The sequence below is a fragment of the Anopheles arabiensis genome, chromosome 3 (genome assembly GCF_016920715.1).
Source record: "Anopheles arabiensis isolate DONGOLA chromosome 3, AaraD3, whole genome shotgun sequence".
NCBI lineage: Eukaryota > Metazoa > Arthropoda > Insecta > Diptera > Culicidae > Anopheles > Anopheles arabiensis.
Genome location: NC_053518.1, coordinates 19,491,735 through 19,508,918, shown reverse-complemented (window position 1 = coordinate 19,508,918; position 17,184 = coordinate 19,491,735). Strand labels below are relative to the sequence as shown.

Genomic DNA, 17,184 nt, shown 5'->3' with positions numbered 1-17,184 from the left:
CGGCGGCGGCCCTCCCCTGATCGATCGGTGAAAGGATCACGAAAACTTTTCACACACAAACGCCCCGGCTGATTGCCAATTTATTACCCTGCCCCGTGGCGTTACAGCATGTGCTTTTAATTGTGCATCGGAAGCTCAACCCATCATAAAAGCGCATTCCCTTCCACCCAAACTCTACTAGTGCTTATTGTTTTGTGTATAATGTTTCGGTTACTTAAGACCTCCACAAGGAAAGGACAGACACGTCACAAGGATCACGCGGACTACTGTGCCTCCTCCAGTACGCTTGGGAGAACCATTGCTGCGTGACATAAACCCACGAAACCTGTTTCCCTGACATAATGTCCTCTCGGTGTAGGGGCCACAACTTTTTTTTGGACACAAAAGTTCGCCCATTTCGGGTGCTGCTGCTCTACATCTCGCACTACGCCGGGAGTTGAGAAAGTTGTTTCATGTCTCTCGTTGCAGACCGATGATGGATTTTAACCATTCCCACATGTTTTGGGCGGCAGGCCCGCTTTCGCTACTTCCAATTACGCCATCGGGAGACCCATCAGGATCCAATAGTGGCTGCAAATGTGGTCTTGCAACTCTTGCCGCCCTTCTTCGCCCTCGCTGGAAGAGAGAGAGAGAAGACGGTAAGGAAGGAAGGAAAGCAAAAAACTGAAATCGAAAGCATCCCCCGGGGGCAGGTTTTTTCGTTTAATAGATGATTCATTGCGTTCGTTCGATCAGTTCGGGTGTGGGGTATGCTGTGTGTTTGTGCTGCAGTTCGTGAGTTTTGACAGTGCTGTTAGATGTGAGGAGGAATGGGGCACATTTTTACACCTCACCTCAACACAATCGTTTGATGTTTGTGCCACAATCATCCCGTAATGGATGTGTTTATTGCGGTAGCATTTAGCCCGGAGCGTTTAAGGCGACGACGCGCTGTGGACAAATTTTGAACGAGTTACATGAATGTATGCATGCAACTCGATCGATCCAGTGTGGAAATGGGGCTCTCTCTCACTTCCTAAGATCGTGTGTGACGGACAAAGGCGAACCAGTTTGCGGTGAAAGAAGGTTGTGTACATGGGTTGTTCGAATTAACTGTTTTGATGACAATGATTGACGTTGGGGCCCAAACAGTTTGATTAATGTTGAACAACTCATTCATTGGAAACAGCTGAAAGTAGCAAAAGGTTCAAACAAAGTAGTACAATATTAAGCTACATCAACTGATCAGCAACAAAGCAAAAGATCATCTACTGATCTGAGGGTTATGCTTCAGGTTTTGAGCCAATATCCCCTTAACATTCTAACTAACGATTTAGGAGCCAACAGAAGATTGTTCCTCCTTATTCCCTTTATTGTTACTGTGATCTTATCATCAATGTTAAGTGAATGTTACCAAAATAATTCATTACCGTACGTTATTCGGGTTTCAATACTAGACGTCTATAGACACAGCCAAAGTCTTTTAGATGTACCGGCTATTAAACGATCTGATGAAGATCAAACTGTATGAGGATTCAGCCGAGTAACTCGTGATGTGTAATGAAAAGTCAAATTTCTTTCTTCAACATCTCTTCACAGGATTTTTGGACTCTATTTGAATCAGGTCTGACTGATCATTGATGCCTAAATGAAGCCTTGTCAAGACAAGACATCTTGCAATGATAACTTGACAACAAGACATCCTGCAATATCGGTTACCATTTTTTGAGATAAAGTAAGGGGCCTTTGGAAATCTATAAGTACATTTTGAAGAACAGATTTTCGAGAAGACTGGTACATAGAGCTACTGGTACTACGTGGAATCAGGACAGCCTCTTCATGACTATAACCTGTTAGGATAGCGTATTGAATTTGTTGCTCCACATACTAATAATGGAGTGTTTTATGATTCCAGATAGCTTCAGAGCTTTCAGAAGAACAAGTTCAGGTTATCATATTTCTTTTTTAAAGATTGCTTTCCAACGAGTTCAGATATTGGTAGATTTTCTACAGGAAATTACATGGTATCTTATATCCAAGATACATAAGTATCTTTAGAAGCCTTTTAAATCAATGAAGAAGCTAGAAGATCGCTCTAACAGTATCTCCTATTCTAGCGGTCGGCAAACTTTGTGATTGAAAGAGTCAAATTGTACAAAAATGTTCGTAGACTTTAACGTGAAGAGCCAAATTGTTAAACCAAGAGCAAAAATTGTGAAAGTTCAATGACATATATGAACTGCTTAGAGCCGCCATCTCGATATTAAAGAACCACATACGGAGCTCGCGAGCCGTACTTTACCGATCGCTGTCCTTTTCTAGTTTTGTTGAATGTCTTTAGAAGATCTCATTAAGTAATCAAGCGGGGACAATGTCCAAGCTCAGCTTGCTATCTCTCCTCACTTCCTAAGATCATTCTGATCATGCTCACGAAACGTTATCATTATCATAATTCTCGCGGATGAAAATCGTTCCCATGGATATAAACTAAGAACAAACAACGCTCCAAAGCGCGCCTTCCACCTTCATAATAAACCATTTTTGCTACGCTTCTAGCAGTCAAGCGCCGTCTTGTTCCCATCAAAATCTCTCCAACCCCGGGCGAAATGGAGCGGGGGATTGGGTAGGCCTTCCCGGACCACATACCGTTGATGACTTCATCAAGCCACTCTCGGAGCGAAACCAATTGCAATTCTTTCACATCCGCACAAGAACGCCAAAAGCCCGCAAGAACGATTAAGAGGGAAGCGTGTTGGATGAAACAGAACATCCCGACTGGCCGTCCGCCGACTGCGCCGGTGCTAAGTCTTCATTCTCAAGTCTTCAAAACCCCATTTACTCGCCACCTTCAGGGCACGTTTGGCACGCGAATTAGTGGTGGTTCGCGCAAACCATTTGTTTGGCGTTCTATTATCGTTTAATTTGTTTCTTGCCGCGGCTACTGCTGCTACTACTATCGCTTGCTCCTCGCCCCAGACACACTCTGTGTGTGAGAGTCTTCTGGGGGTGTGGGAAGGCCATCGTTTGGGGGGTGTTCTTTTACGACGGTGGCTTCTGTGTGTTGTTGCTCCTGATGTCGGTGGCTTGCACTGCAGAAGAAATCTATTTACCCCGAGCACCGATACCGGCTCAGCTGGCAGCGTGTGAACAGGTCTCATTCATTCATTCATTCCCCCGGCAGCTTTGTAATTAACGCATTATTTCATCGCGCTCTTTTTTCGCATTGGTTCTTTTGTCCGGCGGCCGGCCTTTTGCCGCCTTTTGCTTGAATGGGTGGCCTTCACGGCGGTATCATGTTGGCAGGGGGTGATTCAAGACGAATTGATTAGTTAATAGATTTTCCATTTTTTCTTATTACCATCGCGCATCGACTCACAGTGGAGTCTTTTCATACCGTCAGTATTCCTATCTGCGCTTTGTTTTCGATGCTGTGTGCAATGTGGCAGCACATTCCGATTGTTGCAACCTGTGCTGCACTTGATTTAATAGTGAGTGCAGCGCCACTTATGCAGTCGCGTGCCATTCGATTTGTGATGCAAAGAGGGAGGTGATGATGCCGCCCCAATCGTCACATAATGTGTGTGTGTGTTGTGAGAATGATGTTGGCGTGTGTGGTTGGGGAGGAGCGTTATGATGACATAAGATATTGCTGACTCCCAAAGGGGGAACATGGGGGAAAGTTCAATGGAAAGAGTTCCTGAAAAGAGAGAGAAAAAGTGCATTAAATGGTTTATGATTCTGGAGCATCAAAAAGAAACAATTATACATGGGGAGAAAACAAAGATGCATTTCAGTGCAGTTTTCTGCATTTTGTATGCAGTTTTGCATTAAAAGCTGCCGTTATAAATGCAAACCTCTCGGTTCAGGTGTCATAAAATCGGACAATTCAGTGTCTTATTCAGTCTTATTGTTGCTACTTTTCCTTTGAAGTTCTCACCTTTAAGACGTGCGCTGGAACGGCACAAAAACCAAATACCGTTCGTTTATCTTGCATTTATAATGGCACACACACACACGCATACACTCTTTCCGACCACCGTGACCTACTAACTCATTCTCCATAAAACCCTTCCTTCCATCGATGGTAAATTAAACCCTCTCCCCGGGCGGCACAAAACGCAGTCAAAATCTACTGGTCGGTCTCTGCCCAGGGCCATCATTACACCTGGGCACACACAACCAAGCGGTGTGTGTGTGTGGTGGGTAATGTGACATGCATAATCAATTCCCCACGTTGACCCTCATCGTTCATCCTCAAAGACGAACCGTCAAACCGTATTTATGACACCCGCACAAACACACTTCGGAACGCAATAAACCGCGAAAAAAGCATATGCAACACAACACAACAGAAACTACATGGTGGCATCAACCTCGGCTGTGGTCACGGTTTAGGACATTACCCTTGACTGCTGGGGCTTCCCCCTGATGATAGTTAGTGCCGCTGGACACGGTGTGTCTGTGCGTGTACTTACCTCTTTTCCCTTCCACTGATCAGGGCCACGTTACGGCAAAACGCATTATTCTGCGCACCGCATGTGTGGCTAAAAACTCACCACCACCCGCCGGTACTATTGTTTGCATGCCGGATGGAGCCGGCTAAACACTGGGCAAAACACCAGGTTTGGAGCAACCTGCTTAGGCAATGTTTACATCCGGTATGGTCGTACGGTCAACACCGTCGGAGGGTTTTTATGCGTGCTTTCGCACCTGCTAAACAATGGGATCTAGTTGCCCTTGGGCAACCATGTCCACAGCTGCAAACCAGGATTTAAAAGGGTTGTTGAAAATTGTTGGATCAAAGTAACTGTAACCATCACCCCACTCCGGTTTGTTGATTGTTTCTGGGTAATTCTGTTTGATTTAGATACATTTAATGTCTTTTGGCATCATTTTGTAAGTACTTTTCCACTGCTAACGCTACTTCTATTATCTCTATTTCAGTGTCCCGATCTTCAAAAACCTCCCGGAGGACACGCTGTGCAAAATATCGGACGTGCTGGAGGAGTGCTACTACCAGAAGGGTGACTACATCATCCGCCAGGGTGCCCGCGGCGACACGTTCTTCATCATCTCGAAGGGTCAGGTGCGCGTCACGATACGCCAGCCGGACACGCAGGAGGAGAAGTTCATCCGCACGCTCGGGAAGGGTGATTTCTTCGGCGAGAAGGCACTGCAAGGGTAAGTAAGGGACACACTCCTTTAGAGGGAATTGAGTGATCGCTAACAAAGTGTCTTTGTTTTCCCCCACGAAAACAGTGATGATCTACGCACGGCAAACATTATCTGTGACTCACCGGAAGGCGTTACCTGCCTGGTGATTGACCGGGACACGTTCAACCAGCTGATCTCGAACCTGGACGAAATCCGAAACCGCTACAACGACGAGGGTGTTAGCCAGCGGAAGAAGTAAGTAAAATCTGTAGTGAGGGGTAAAGAGAAGCAGATCCGACTCCAGAAGACTGGTCCTCCCAGCAATAGCTGGAGCCGTCTAGGGTCATCTGAAGTAGTCTGAAGTCGCCTGGAATATTCTGGAGTCGTCAGAAGTCGGAGTCGTCCGGAGTTGGAAACATCAGAAGTCGGAGTCGTCCGAAGTCGAAGTCGTCTGAAGTCGAAGTCGTCGAAATTCGGAGTCGTCCGAAGTCGTCCGCAGTCATCCAAAATCGTCCGCAGTCATCCGAAGTCGTCCAGAGTCGTCTGAAGTCGCCTGAAGTCATCCGGAGTCGTACACAGTTATCCGGAATCATCTGGAGTCATCCGGAATAATCTGAAGACGTCCGGAGCCGTCCGAAGTCTTCCGAAGTCGGAAACATCCGCTGACCATCTTCGGACTCTGATTCTAACGACTCCCGACAATTCCGGACGACTCCGACTCCAACGACTCCTGCCGAATCTAGTGCTTTCTATGTTCCAGGAGTCTGAATTTCAATAAAAATAGCCGGAGTTTAATCTGAGTCTTGAGTGCGCTCCAGAGAGCACACCACTAACAGCCTGGTACTACGCCTGCTGGTTGAGATCAGTGTCCTAATCACGCGTCTTCCTACTCTTTTTTCTAAGGATTTGGGAAGAGTTCCGAGAGGTGAAGCTGTCCGATCTGCGCGTCATCTCGACGCTCGGCGTCGGTGGCTTTGGGCGGGTGGAGCTGGTCCAGCTGGCCCAGGACAAGTCGCGCTCGTTCGCGCTGAAGCAGATGAAGAAGGCACAGATCGTGGAGACGCGCCAGCAGCAGCACATCATGTCGGAGAAGGAGATCATGAGCGAGGCGAACAGCGACTTTATCGTGAAGCTGTACAAAACGTTCAAGGACCGCAAGTACCTGTACATGCTGATGGAAAGCTGCCTGGGCGGGGAGCTGTGGACGATCTTGCGCGATCGTGGCCACTTCGATGATGGCACTACGCGCTTTTACACGGCTTGCGTGGTGGAGGCGTTCGATTATCTGCACTCGCGCAACATTATCTATCGCGATCTGAAGCCGGAGAATCTGCTGCTGGATGTGTCGGGGTACGTGAAGCTGGTGGACTTTGGATTCGCTAAGAAGCTGCAATCAGGTAAGGAGAGAGAGAAAGAGAGCGCGAGATACGTTTTGGTGAATTCAAGATGCTCATGATCTGTTTTGTTTCCGCGAATCTTCTCAACAGGTCGCAAAACATGGACGTTCTGCGGTACGCCGGAGTACGTAGCGCCGGAAGTTATTCTTAACCGTGGCCATGACATCAGTGCCGACTATTGGTCGCTTGGAGTGCTCATGTTTGAGCTGCTGACTGGTGAGTTTTCGCTCATATTAATGAGTGGGTTCCTGTGGATCTCTTCTAATGGTTTCCCGTGTTTCACAGGTACGCCACCGTTCACTGGAGCCGATCCGATGCGCACGTACAACATCATCCTGAAGGGTATCGATGCGATCGAGTTCCCGCGCAACATCACCCGCAATGCCAGTGCGCTGATCAAGAAGCTGTGCCGGGACAATCCGACCGAGCGTCTCGGCTACCAGCGAGGCGGCATCAGTGAAATCCAAAAGCACAAGTAAGTGTGTTTGACGCCTGATGAAGACGATCAGAGTTCCTCCAGACATTGATAATGCTCTTAATTCTTTTCTACAGATGGTTCGATGGCTTCTACTGGGAAGGATTGCGGAATCGTTCACTGCCGCCGCCGATCCTACCGAAGGTACAGAGCGTCGTCGATACGGCCAACTTTGATGACTATCCGGCCGATCCGGATGGTCCTCCGCCGGATGATCTGTCCGGATGGGACGATGATTTCTAAGCGAAACGTCGTGACCCCTCTTGCCTGCTGTGCGCTCTTTGCTGAAAGATCTTTTTCGCGCTAAACACTTCCTATAAGAAAGTTTTGCTTCTTCTCTCTCCCCGTGCGTCCCGTGCAATAAGGTTACATTTTCGTGCGTTTTTGTTTTTTTGTTTTTTGCTTCATTTTAATGAATGAGAGAGAAAGAGTGAGAAAGAGAGCCAGCGATTGAAGTTTGAACGTTAATACCGTCTGTCGTCTAGCGCTTGGTTGAACGTTTGGTTGTTCCTTTTGGAGTGAATGAGGTGTTTGTGGCGGTGTGACCTTGTGCCACGGGGACGGTGTAGCGTTTTTATACATATATTTTAAAAAGTTTTATCATTTTTTTTAATCAGAAAAGAAGAAAAAAAGGTGCAGACACAGAAAGGCAGTCTATTGCAGAGTGTACTTTTTTTAATTGAAGAAGAAGAGAAAGTGTCCTTAAACAATTAGTTATACGTTTAACAAATTATAGCAAAAAAATACAAGAATTAGAGGATTGAGCACAGCATCGTCCATGTCATATGTGTGAGGTGAGAGGGTCGGAAAAGGAGAGAAGAAAATGTTGATTATGATTGTGTACTGCTTTTGTACTTCCCTGTATTTTCTCCTATGATATCTGTTTTCCATCCTGAATAATCCTTTCTCGTTAGAGATCACGTGCGACGACCATCGTACCATGGTATGCCTTAGCTAACAAAAAAGCCCCAATTTTTAATGCTAACACCTGTCTCTCTCTCCCTTTATACCCCGTTACTTCAGCTAATTGTTGGTCAGAATTTAAACACCCCCCGATAATAACCCCGATAATAGTTGTTGGACGCTAATTGATAATGATAACGTTTGGTTAGCGAGAACAGGAGAGAGAGAAAGAGAAACGAATGTATGTTTGTATGTGTGTGTGTGTTGCGTGCGTGCGTGTATGTTGTTCAATTTGTGCAATCGAGATTCTGTAAAATATACATATTAAAAAAAGCGAAGTGTGTACATAACAAAAAAAAACAATGCGCGTCAAAATTTACGTGTTAGGTGCATATATGTGTAGAGAAACAAACAAACAAGCAAAAACAGCAGAATTGGTTCGCGGTTTAATGTTTCTTTTTGCTTTCCCTTTTTTTCCATACGATCATTTCTCCGGTGTCTAAATGGATTATTGGAATGGTTCGTTGTTTAAATTGTTATTTTAAAATTGAGCGCATGGTCGTGTGTGCGTATGTGTGGTTGATAGACCGAAGGAGAACCGTGTGCAGAACTAGTTTCCTTTTCAGCAGCTGATTAGAAATCAGAGTTTAGTCTCTAGCATCGTTTAAAACTGAGAGAAAAAAAAAACAATAAATTCGTAATCCGTGTAATTTCGAGTGTGGTTGTGTGTGCCGTTTAATTTGGTAGACTACTAGGTGGAAAGAAAATGGACTAGTGACGAGTCTGCGAATCAGTGCTTTGTGAAAAGCTCTATTTTTCTTATATATGTTCCACATTAGCTAAAACAACTTTAATTTCATACAAATTGTTTCAAATCATAGCAAGAGATAGGGTAGAAAATCTTGAAATATAACTTAATGTGGTAATTTAAACATTCTTTAATTATTTTTCATGGAGACCCAAATCAAAAGATGTACAAACAAACATCCCCATACAAGTCTTACTTACTTTATTTGTATTTTTATACTTACTTCGACATTTTCCACTCCTGGACTCAGAACGTTCAACGGAAAATACGAATTCTGCATTGACGTTTTGTCATCCACACGACCATCTGTCATGTGCGAGTGACAGATCAACTGTGGTAATTTACGTTGTTCGTGTTGCTTCTTTTGCACCAAACAATTCCCGCTTCAATTTAGACTATTTTCATGTAGTGCTATCAGAAAAAAAATCGTAAAATTCATTGTTATGCTTTTTTCTTCTGTTATCAGTAAAATTTGCCCAACTACGATCCTCAAGCCGCATCACAAAACCTGCGTAGTTTACGCGCGGTGGAAACCGTGCAGAAGCCGCGTGACAGCCAGGCGCTGTCAAGTTTCGCCTCGCAACCAGAGTGACCAGAAATACCGATTTATCTGTATTCCTACCGATTTTTTCTACGCCTACCGATTCACAGATGACCGCCCTAAAACTACCAATTTTCCATTTATCCTACCGAAAATCACAGATATTTGATTTTTCAGTCGTTTAAGCTTAATCTGTGGCGCTTGGGATGCTATTTCAAGGATTGTTAACCACATTTGTTACTTAACGCGCTGATGCACGTTTGTTTGCCTGGCACTTTTTATCCGTTAAAACTTAATGTTCATAATAAGTAGAAAATGTCAGTCGCGTGGATTCCGAAAATTTCTCGTCAAAGAAAGTCATTTAAATTTGAATTTGAATCTCGCTGTCGGCGGTTAAAGCTTACCCGACAGACAAAGAGAATGAAATTTTCAGGCGACGGGAAGGTAGAAACACACGGTGGGGGTCCGGCCCAAGATCGGATCCGAGGTCCGTTGTTTTCAGATCAACACTTCAGAAAGACCTTCATTTGTGTAACCGCTCAACCAAATCTAATCCATATCCCAAGTAAAGGATGCATATTCTTTTGATATGGAACTTTAATTTTACGCATTAGTACACCCCCCCCCATCACGCTTAACACTTCTTTCGCTTTCACTTCTTTCAACTCGAGTTAAGTTTCGAGTTTTAACCTACCGAGAACTACCGATAAAATTTTGATGCGCCTACCGAAAACCGCCAAAATAATCTGGCCACACTGCTCGCAACAACACAATAGAACTCGCTGTGGCAATTTCTCGCGAAGAACGCACGTTTCGCATTGTTCTCCGGCTTTACAATCGAAGGTTCTTTGACCGGCGCTCGTGCGAACGCAACGCTCTGCTTGAAGCGGATAGTGCGTGTGAAAATCGTGAAAAAGGGAAGCTTTGATATCAAAAATCGTGCGTGTTTCATCTCTTCAGGGACTCTCCTCCTCCTCCTCCTCCTCCTCTGTGTATAGACTGCCGAGATGAGTTCACGGAAGGACTTTTTTCGGTCGATAATAGAATCCTCCTCGTCGATCGGTGGCTCGAACAACGATTCGGCGAACGCTACGTCACAGAACCTCGACAGTGGGTACCGTACGGGCGTAACGACCAGCGGCGAGGAACCGACCGCACCGTTGCCAGTTCAGGGCCGTGGACGAGCATGGGCACTTTCGTCGCTTGGTGTGACGATGGCACCGCCGGCCGATGCGGCGGCACCGCTGGTGACGCCGATGGAAAACCTCGTCATGGGAGGACGGGGCCGATTTTTGCAGAAGCTGCTAAGCCAAGCCGCCCCGACCGCTGCCACGGCAGACCCACCGACGGATACGACCGTTCCGATCTCGTCGGCCGCTTCCGGAGCGGGAACGGCATCGATCAAGGACAGCGACGCTCGGTCGGTCGCATCAAGGCAGGCGTCGGACGTTACCAAGGCGGAGGATTCGTTTGTGCTGCGCGAATGCAAGGAGCAGGGCGAGCCGGTCATACGCATCGGGAAGGAGGGCAACCCGCTGCACCTGATGGGCAACTTCATGGAGCTGAAGTGCGAGCCGGATCGCGGTATCTTCCTGTACACGGTCGACTTTAGCCCGCCGATCGATGCGAAGCGCACCCGCCAGCGGTGCATCGACAGCCACAAGGACGTGTTCGGCACGGCGTACACGTTCGACGGGCACATACTGCTGCTGCCGAAAGCGTTGAAGCAGGAGCGGTTCAAGCTGACGTCCCAACATCCGACCGAAGGTACGCCCGTCACGCTGTCGGTGGTGTTCCGCGTGCAGCAGCAGATGAGCCAGAATGTGGCGTTCTACAACAAGCTGTTCCGGCGCATCATGTACATGCTGCAGCTGTCCGAGATGGGCCGCAAGCACTTCGATCCGACGCAGGCCCGCATCATACCGCAGCACAAGCTGGAGATTTGGCCCGGGTTCGTGACGGCGGTGAACGAGTTCGAGGGCGGGCTGATGCTGAACCTGGACGTAACGCACCGCGTGCTGATGCAAACGACGGTGTACACGCACATCAAGATGCTGGCCCAGGCCCGCGGTGGACAGTTTCGGGAGAACGTGCTGAAGTCGCTGCTCGGGGCGGTCGTGCTGACGCGGTACAACAAGAAAACGTACCGCATCGACGATGTGTGCTTCGACACGAACCCGCTCAGCACGTTCCGGTACGGGGAGCGGGACATCTCGTACGTGGAGTACTACAAGGAGCAGTACGGGCTGGAAATTAAGGACCACCAGCAGCCACTGTTGCTGAACCGGTCGGAGCGGCGCGTGGTGGGGAAGACCGAGCCGGAGGAGATGATTGTTTGCCTGGTGCCGGAGATTTGCTTCCTCACTGGGTTGACCGATGAGATGCGAAACGATCATAAGGTACGTTTTGGGGGTGTAGATTGAAGAGGCCAATATTGTTCTCGAAATGGTTTAAGTATATAGTTCCTTGCTTTGAATGTAAATATTTACGAAAAATCCAGCTAATTCGATATTTCAATAGTTTATGTTAATGTTCAATAGTTAATAGCAAAAGAAATGAAGTTACAAGCAAGAACAAATATTTCGTTACAAATAGCATGGGACCAGACTCGATATAGTAGAAGCTGTGGAGATAGGTTTACGGAACTTTCCTATCTCCACAGCTTCTACTATATGGAGCCAAAAGTCTATCATTTTTCTACTATTTTTCTCTTCAGCTAAGCCTAAACCGACCTAAAATAAGCCTAAAATACAGTCAAAGCCATAACAATATTAATTTTAATTAGCCTAAACCATGCATTAAGTACATTTTTTGAGTCCGAGTTTGGCAAACGATCTATGAAAGCATGATAGCTAATTTCCATAATTATAAGCTCCTTAGTTTGTTGACATCGCGAGTTTTAAAGCTTCTAAGCTATATATAATTGAGTGTTTGCTTCGCTTAATCATTACGTTTGCCGTACATAGCTATGGAACATCCGTAGAAAATATAGGCACTTTTAAATTACGATATAATTTTTTTTAACATGCAACAAATAAGCATAAGCATTGCACTACTATCAAGTGTGGTGTCGATTTTACTCCCAATGGCCGCACAAGTTTTAGTGACATTTTATACTATATAGTTTAATGTAAAAATTACGCACTTTGATACAGAACTAATCAATAGTGTTTATAAACCAATACTGTTAACAACGAAACTATAATTTTGTTGAATTACCGCCACAATTCTTGAAGTCCCAGAAGTAAAAATTTACATCGGCAGTCAATCAGCAGAACTACCATGTGTTTATTTTGTTGGTTTTTGACAATTGAAAGGTTTCTGATCAGTTAACTTTGACTCAAATATTTCAAATAGTTAATATAACTTAGATGTATCAATTTCTTTCTTTAAAAAGTTCTATTAATACTAAAACGGCAAGGTGTCGAACTTACCCACAGTGTCGAACCGACCCTGACTTCCCCTATAAATGAATATAATGTTGCTTTCCTTTTTTTGTTGTGCGGTTCACGGTTTAATTTGAATATCAACAGTGGATGACGAAAATTTACGTTAAATGTTGAATTTTATTTTATGTTATATTTTATTTTTATAGAAAGGTTTATCATATAGTTGAAGAATGTGTAATAATTTTATTGTCGAATTCTTAATATTTTTAAGGATTGTTTTTACCAAAAAAAATTGTCAAAAAAGCAACATTTTACTTTTACTCGATCACTAAATCGATCTTCAATTGTAACCAATTGGTTCTTTCCAATGTGATGATTGATAATTAGTTATTTTGAATGCTATTTTCCAATTATTTCCAATATTTCAAATCAAGCTTCAGTTACTTCTAGCTAATTAGTCATAGGAATGTAACCAGCTATCTTTTTATACTTCTATCTAAAATTCCCATCATGAGGTAATTCTAATTTCTTCTCCTCTTCCCCTTCCCCCCCAGGTAATGCGCGATATTGCGACGTACACGCGCATCACACCGAACCAACGCCTCGTGGCGATGCGCCAGTTTTGCGAGAATGTGAACAAAAACGAAGCCGCCCGCAAGCTGCTCGCCTCCTGGGGGCTCGAGCTGATGATCACCCCGAAGGTGATGATGGGTCGGCAGCTCCCGCCCGAAAACATCACGTCCGGCGGCGGTGTGGTAGGCAGCGCCGGCCCGAACGTCGACTACACCCGCCAGGTCACCAACAATCCGATGCTGGAGATCGTCCACATCCGCCAGTGGATGCTGCTGTACACGCAGCGCGACGAGCAGCACGCGTCCGTGTTTCGCGATTGCGTGAAGCGTACCTGCAAGCTGCTCGGGTTGGAAGTCGCCCAACCGCAGGTCGAAGTGCTGCCGCAGGACGCCACCAACCTGTACGTGCAGGCGCTGCGCACCCGCATCCGCCCCGGCACCCAGATCGTGGTCATCATTTGCCCGACGTCCCGGGACGATCGGTACGCCGCGATCAAGCGCATCCTCTGCACGGAGGTGCCGATCCCGTCGCAGGTCATCAACGCGCGCACGCTCGCGAACGAGAAGCGCAACCGGTCGGTCGTGCTGAAGGTGCTGCTGCAGATGAACTGCAAGCTCGGTGGGTCGCTGTGGGGCGTCCGCGTGCCGATCAAACGCACCATGATCTGTGGCATTGACACGTACCACGAGGCGAAGCAGCGCTCCAACTCGGTGGCCGCGTTCGTCGGTTCGCTCGACGCTGCCTTCACGCACTGGTACTCGCGGGCGACCGTGCAGGAGCGGAAGGAGGAAATCCTGAACGGGCTGTGCGTGTCGCTCGAGAAGACGCTACAGGCGTACCAACGCCGCAATTGTCACCTGCCGGACAGGATCATCATTTTCCGCGACGGTGTAAGCGACGAGCAGACAAACATTTGCCTGGACTACGAGATACCGCAGCTGCAGGCGGCCTGCAAGCTGGTCCAGCCGGACTACGAGCCGAAGATTACGTTCATCGTGGTGCAGAAGCGCATCATTACGCGCCTGTTCACGATGAGCCGCGGTGGTGGGGATGGTGAAGGGCAAGGGAATGCACCGCCCGGTACCGTGCTGGACAACACGGTCACACGGCGGTACATGTTTGACTTTTTCCTCGTATCGCAGACGGTGCAGATGGGCACGGTGACACCGACGCATTACATCGTGCTGCGGGACGATTCCAAGTTTTCGCCCGACATTCTGCAGCAGCTGAGCTACAAGATGTGCTACATGTACTACAACTGGACCGGCACGATTCGTGTGCCGGCGTGCTGTCAGGTAGGTTGGACGGAGCAGATCCTTTGGGAGTGACACACACACACACACACACTGAAGCTAATGTGGTTTTACTTTCCTTTTTTTCTTTGCACGCAAACGCAGTACGCACACAAGCTGGCGTATCTTGTTGGACAGTCGGTCAAGCGAATGCCGGCAGAATCGTTGAACGACAAGCTGTTCTACCTGTAAGAAGGCGCACAGGCCTTTGGAGCGGCAAAGGGAGTATTTTTTTTGCGAATTGTGTTGTTCATCTCAGGGAATCCCCTTTCCGAATTTGTCTCTTTTTCTATATTCTACTTGATACACATGCAGCTTAGTGCATGCATGCAAATTTCTATTCTTTATTTTTCACTATTAACATTACGGAATTCAATCTCGTTTCGGCACACGTTACTGACATACACTGATATAACACACAGATGTATTAACCTCTTTCCGTTGAGCTGTACAATTGTGAACTTATTATACATTCGTTGAACTAAGAATTAGGTATGGGTTAGAATTTATGGGTTATACCAATAGAGGGCTGCATAACGAACCCAAGTGCCTTAACAGATCACGCCAATTTATTTACATTTTTAGCATTAAAACGTCCTTTAGCTCGTAGAGAAGGGAAAAGCTTCATCTATTTTCTTTTTATATTATTCACTTTTTGCGAACAAATTTTAAGAACAAGAGAGATTCTTATTTCCGTTGGTAGGAATGTTCATGAATCTGAATTAAAGGTTAAACAAACAAAATCTTTTAAACCCCTATTTTTCTATTACGCTGTTTTTTTTCTTACCCGTCTTTAATCCGCGAAACTAGCGTGTGCTGGAATTAGTATAAAAAGCGGTCTCCAACACTTATGAGACATTTGATATCGTGTAATATCTTCCTTATGGACTATCTCTGCCATTTTATAGTTCATTCATTTTGTTGTTTTATTGAATTGAATTTAAGTCAATAAGATGTAGTTTGGATTAAAAGAATTATGTTTTTTTTCACAATGCTTTGCAAATCAATAATTATTTCAGGGCTGGATCTCGTAAGTGAATTTAAGAAGTAAAACTTCAAGAGAATTACAATATAACTTTAACTGTTAGAACTATGAACTGTACATCTTGGAAGAGGAGGGGGTAAGCTTTTGTTACTCTTAAGCAAAGATTGAATTCCAAAGACTGACGTTGATGTTATAAGAATTTGTGGAAGATGCTCAATTGTGGACCAAAAACAGAAAAAAAGAAAATCGTGTATGAAATAAACAGAAGCTTAATAAGAAAATTGTGCTGTAAAGTGCCAGTGCCTTGGATCGAATCATCCGAAAAATAGAAGTATATTTCATCATTAACTTATCTTATTGATTCTTAGAGCTCGAAGAATCGGTTTTAAGGGCCATAAGCAATTAGAGAAGAAGAGATTAAGTAAGTTAAGAAAAGATTTAAATAACAATTTTTACAATTCCCAAAGATTAAATTTCGATTTCGACTTTAATTACTAAATTCTCATTAATAGCGTATATCGGGCAATTACTGCGATCTTAAGGGCATATTTTTTCGCTAATTTTATATTATTCTTTCTTTCAGTGCTGTTTTAATCATATCTTCAATCAAAAATGTTCCCGGGCGGAGTGAATTATCTTTGTGGACGTATATAATCACTGAACATAAACCGAAAGTCAGAACATACAACGCTATGCAAAACTTGCTGCTGCTGCATCCTTTAGGGGAAAGCGGGACAAAATGGGCATGTTAAGCAGTTTACTGAATATGCCTTTGAATATGCCACACAACACAACTTATTCTCACATTGTTACATGATTCCATCATTTATCTATGGATTAAGATTGCAACATAGCCTGACAATAACTTAATTGCATCAAAAAAGTGTAAAATAAAAGTTGATGTTTTACGAGATGCTATTGACACGCAGGGCAAAACGGGCACATGTAAACAAAACATGAAACGTCCAAACACTGGGGTATGGGCCACAACAACTGCGCTTAGCTAATGGTCGATGCTTTGCGCACGAAATAATGCTTAAATAGAAGGTGCCCATTTTGCTCCACATGTCCATTTGGCCCCGCTTTCCCCTACTAGCAGCTAAATTTAAAACGAATATGCGTACTTGCGTAATGAACGCGCAACGATGACGTATTCGAGCCAATTGCGCTCAACTCCACATACACCCTTTTCCGGAGCAAAACCCCTTTTGGCACTGCTTGGCCCCGGGGTCGGGGTCTAGTTTAATTGATCCTGCTTCCAGGGTTTTAAACCATCTTCCGTGTTAAAAATATACAAAAACAGAACGACGCAATAACGTATACGCGACCATACCGGGCTGAAGGCTGAAAAAATGGAACGTATGCTGCGTACACCACCAACCTCACCCGTTGTGTGTTGTGGCTGGTCGGGCGACGACGACGGAGGCAACAGAAACTAGTAGCAGACCGACCGGGGCTGCTGGGCGCAGCGTTGAGGGTTGCCGCCCGGTGGTGCTCTCACCGTGTGCCACCCATGTGGCACATAACCTACCCGAATGCATACGCCCGTGGGACGTCCTGTCTCCTTTTGTTTCCACCAAAACAACCCTCACAATCGATTAACTCTCTCACTCACTCTCTCTTTTTCTCTCTTTTCAGTGGCACTGCGTGTATGCCGCGCCGGCGTATATGTGTGTTGTGTGAGGGGT

At 45.6% G+C, this 17,184-nt stretch overlaps 2 protein-coding genes and 1 long non-coding RNA gene across 7 annotated transcripts in view; 2 read left to right on the top strand and 1 right to left on the bottom strand.

Annotated features, from left to right (window-relative positions):
- LOC120899642 (cGMP-dependent protein kinase, isozyme 2 forms cD4/T1/T3A/T3B) overlaps nt 1–8,625 on the top strand; it is a 129,620-nt gene extending 120,995 nt beyond the window's left edge. For all 5 annotated transcript variants that reach the window (XM_040305713.1, XM_040305714.1, XM_040305716.1 and 2 more), the window contains 6 exons: nt 4,924–5,160; nt 5,239–5,388; nt 6,037–6,530; nt 6,621–6,746; nt 6,816–7,005; nt 7,083–8,625. In XM_040305713.1, the coding sequence (XP_040161647.1) occupies nt 4,924–5,160; nt 5,239–5,388; nt 6,037–6,530; nt 6,621–6,746; nt 6,816–7,005; nt 7,083–7,248 (1,363 nt within the window). In that variant the 3' untranslated portion in view covers nt 7,249–8,625. The remainder of the gene's footprint in view (nt 1–4,923; nt 5,161–5,238; nt 5,389–6,036; nt 6,531–6,620; nt 6,747–6,815; nt 7,006–7,082) is intronic.
- On the bottom strand, nt 2,851–4,539 carry LOC120899643. The gene is made up of 3 exons (XR_005739081.1): nt 4,455–4,539; nt 3,374–3,676; nt 2,851–3,257 (listed from the first exon to the last, which is right to left on the bottom strand). It is a non-coding gene; the product is annotated as an uncharacterized LOC120899643 (long non-coding RNA).
- A 1,391-nt stretch (nt 8,626–10,016) lies between the features above and the next one.
- On the top strand, nt 10,017–15,777 carry LOC120902752 (protein argonaute-3). The gene is made up of 3 exons (XM_040311747.1): nt 10,017–11,656; nt 13,201–14,514; nt 14,617–15,777. Exons 1-3 carry the CDS (start codon nt 10,265–10,267, stop codon nt 14,701–14,703), a joined length of 2,793 nt encoding a protein of 930 aa, XP_040167681.1. The 5' UTR covers nt 10,017–10,264; the 3' UTR covers nt 14,704–15,777.
- Nucleotides 15,778–17,184: the final 1,407 nt, after the last annotated feature.

What these genes read in the sequence shown, in the direction of transcription:
- LOC120902752 (XM_040311747.1), top strand. Translation starts at nt 10,265, where the DNA reads ATGAGTTCACGGAAGGACTTTTTTCGGTCGATAATAGAATCCTCCTCG. An exon ending in AGATGCGAAACGATCATAAG is followed by an intron (nt 11,657 to 13,200) that starts GTACGTTTTGGG and finishes CTTCCCCCCCAG; the next exon opens with GTAATGCGCGATATTGCGAC. An exon ending in GTGTGCCGGCGTGCTGTCAG is followed by an intron (nt 14,515 to 14,616) that starts GTAGGTTGGACG and finishes ACGCAAACGCAG; the next exon opens with TACGCACACAAGCTGGCGTA.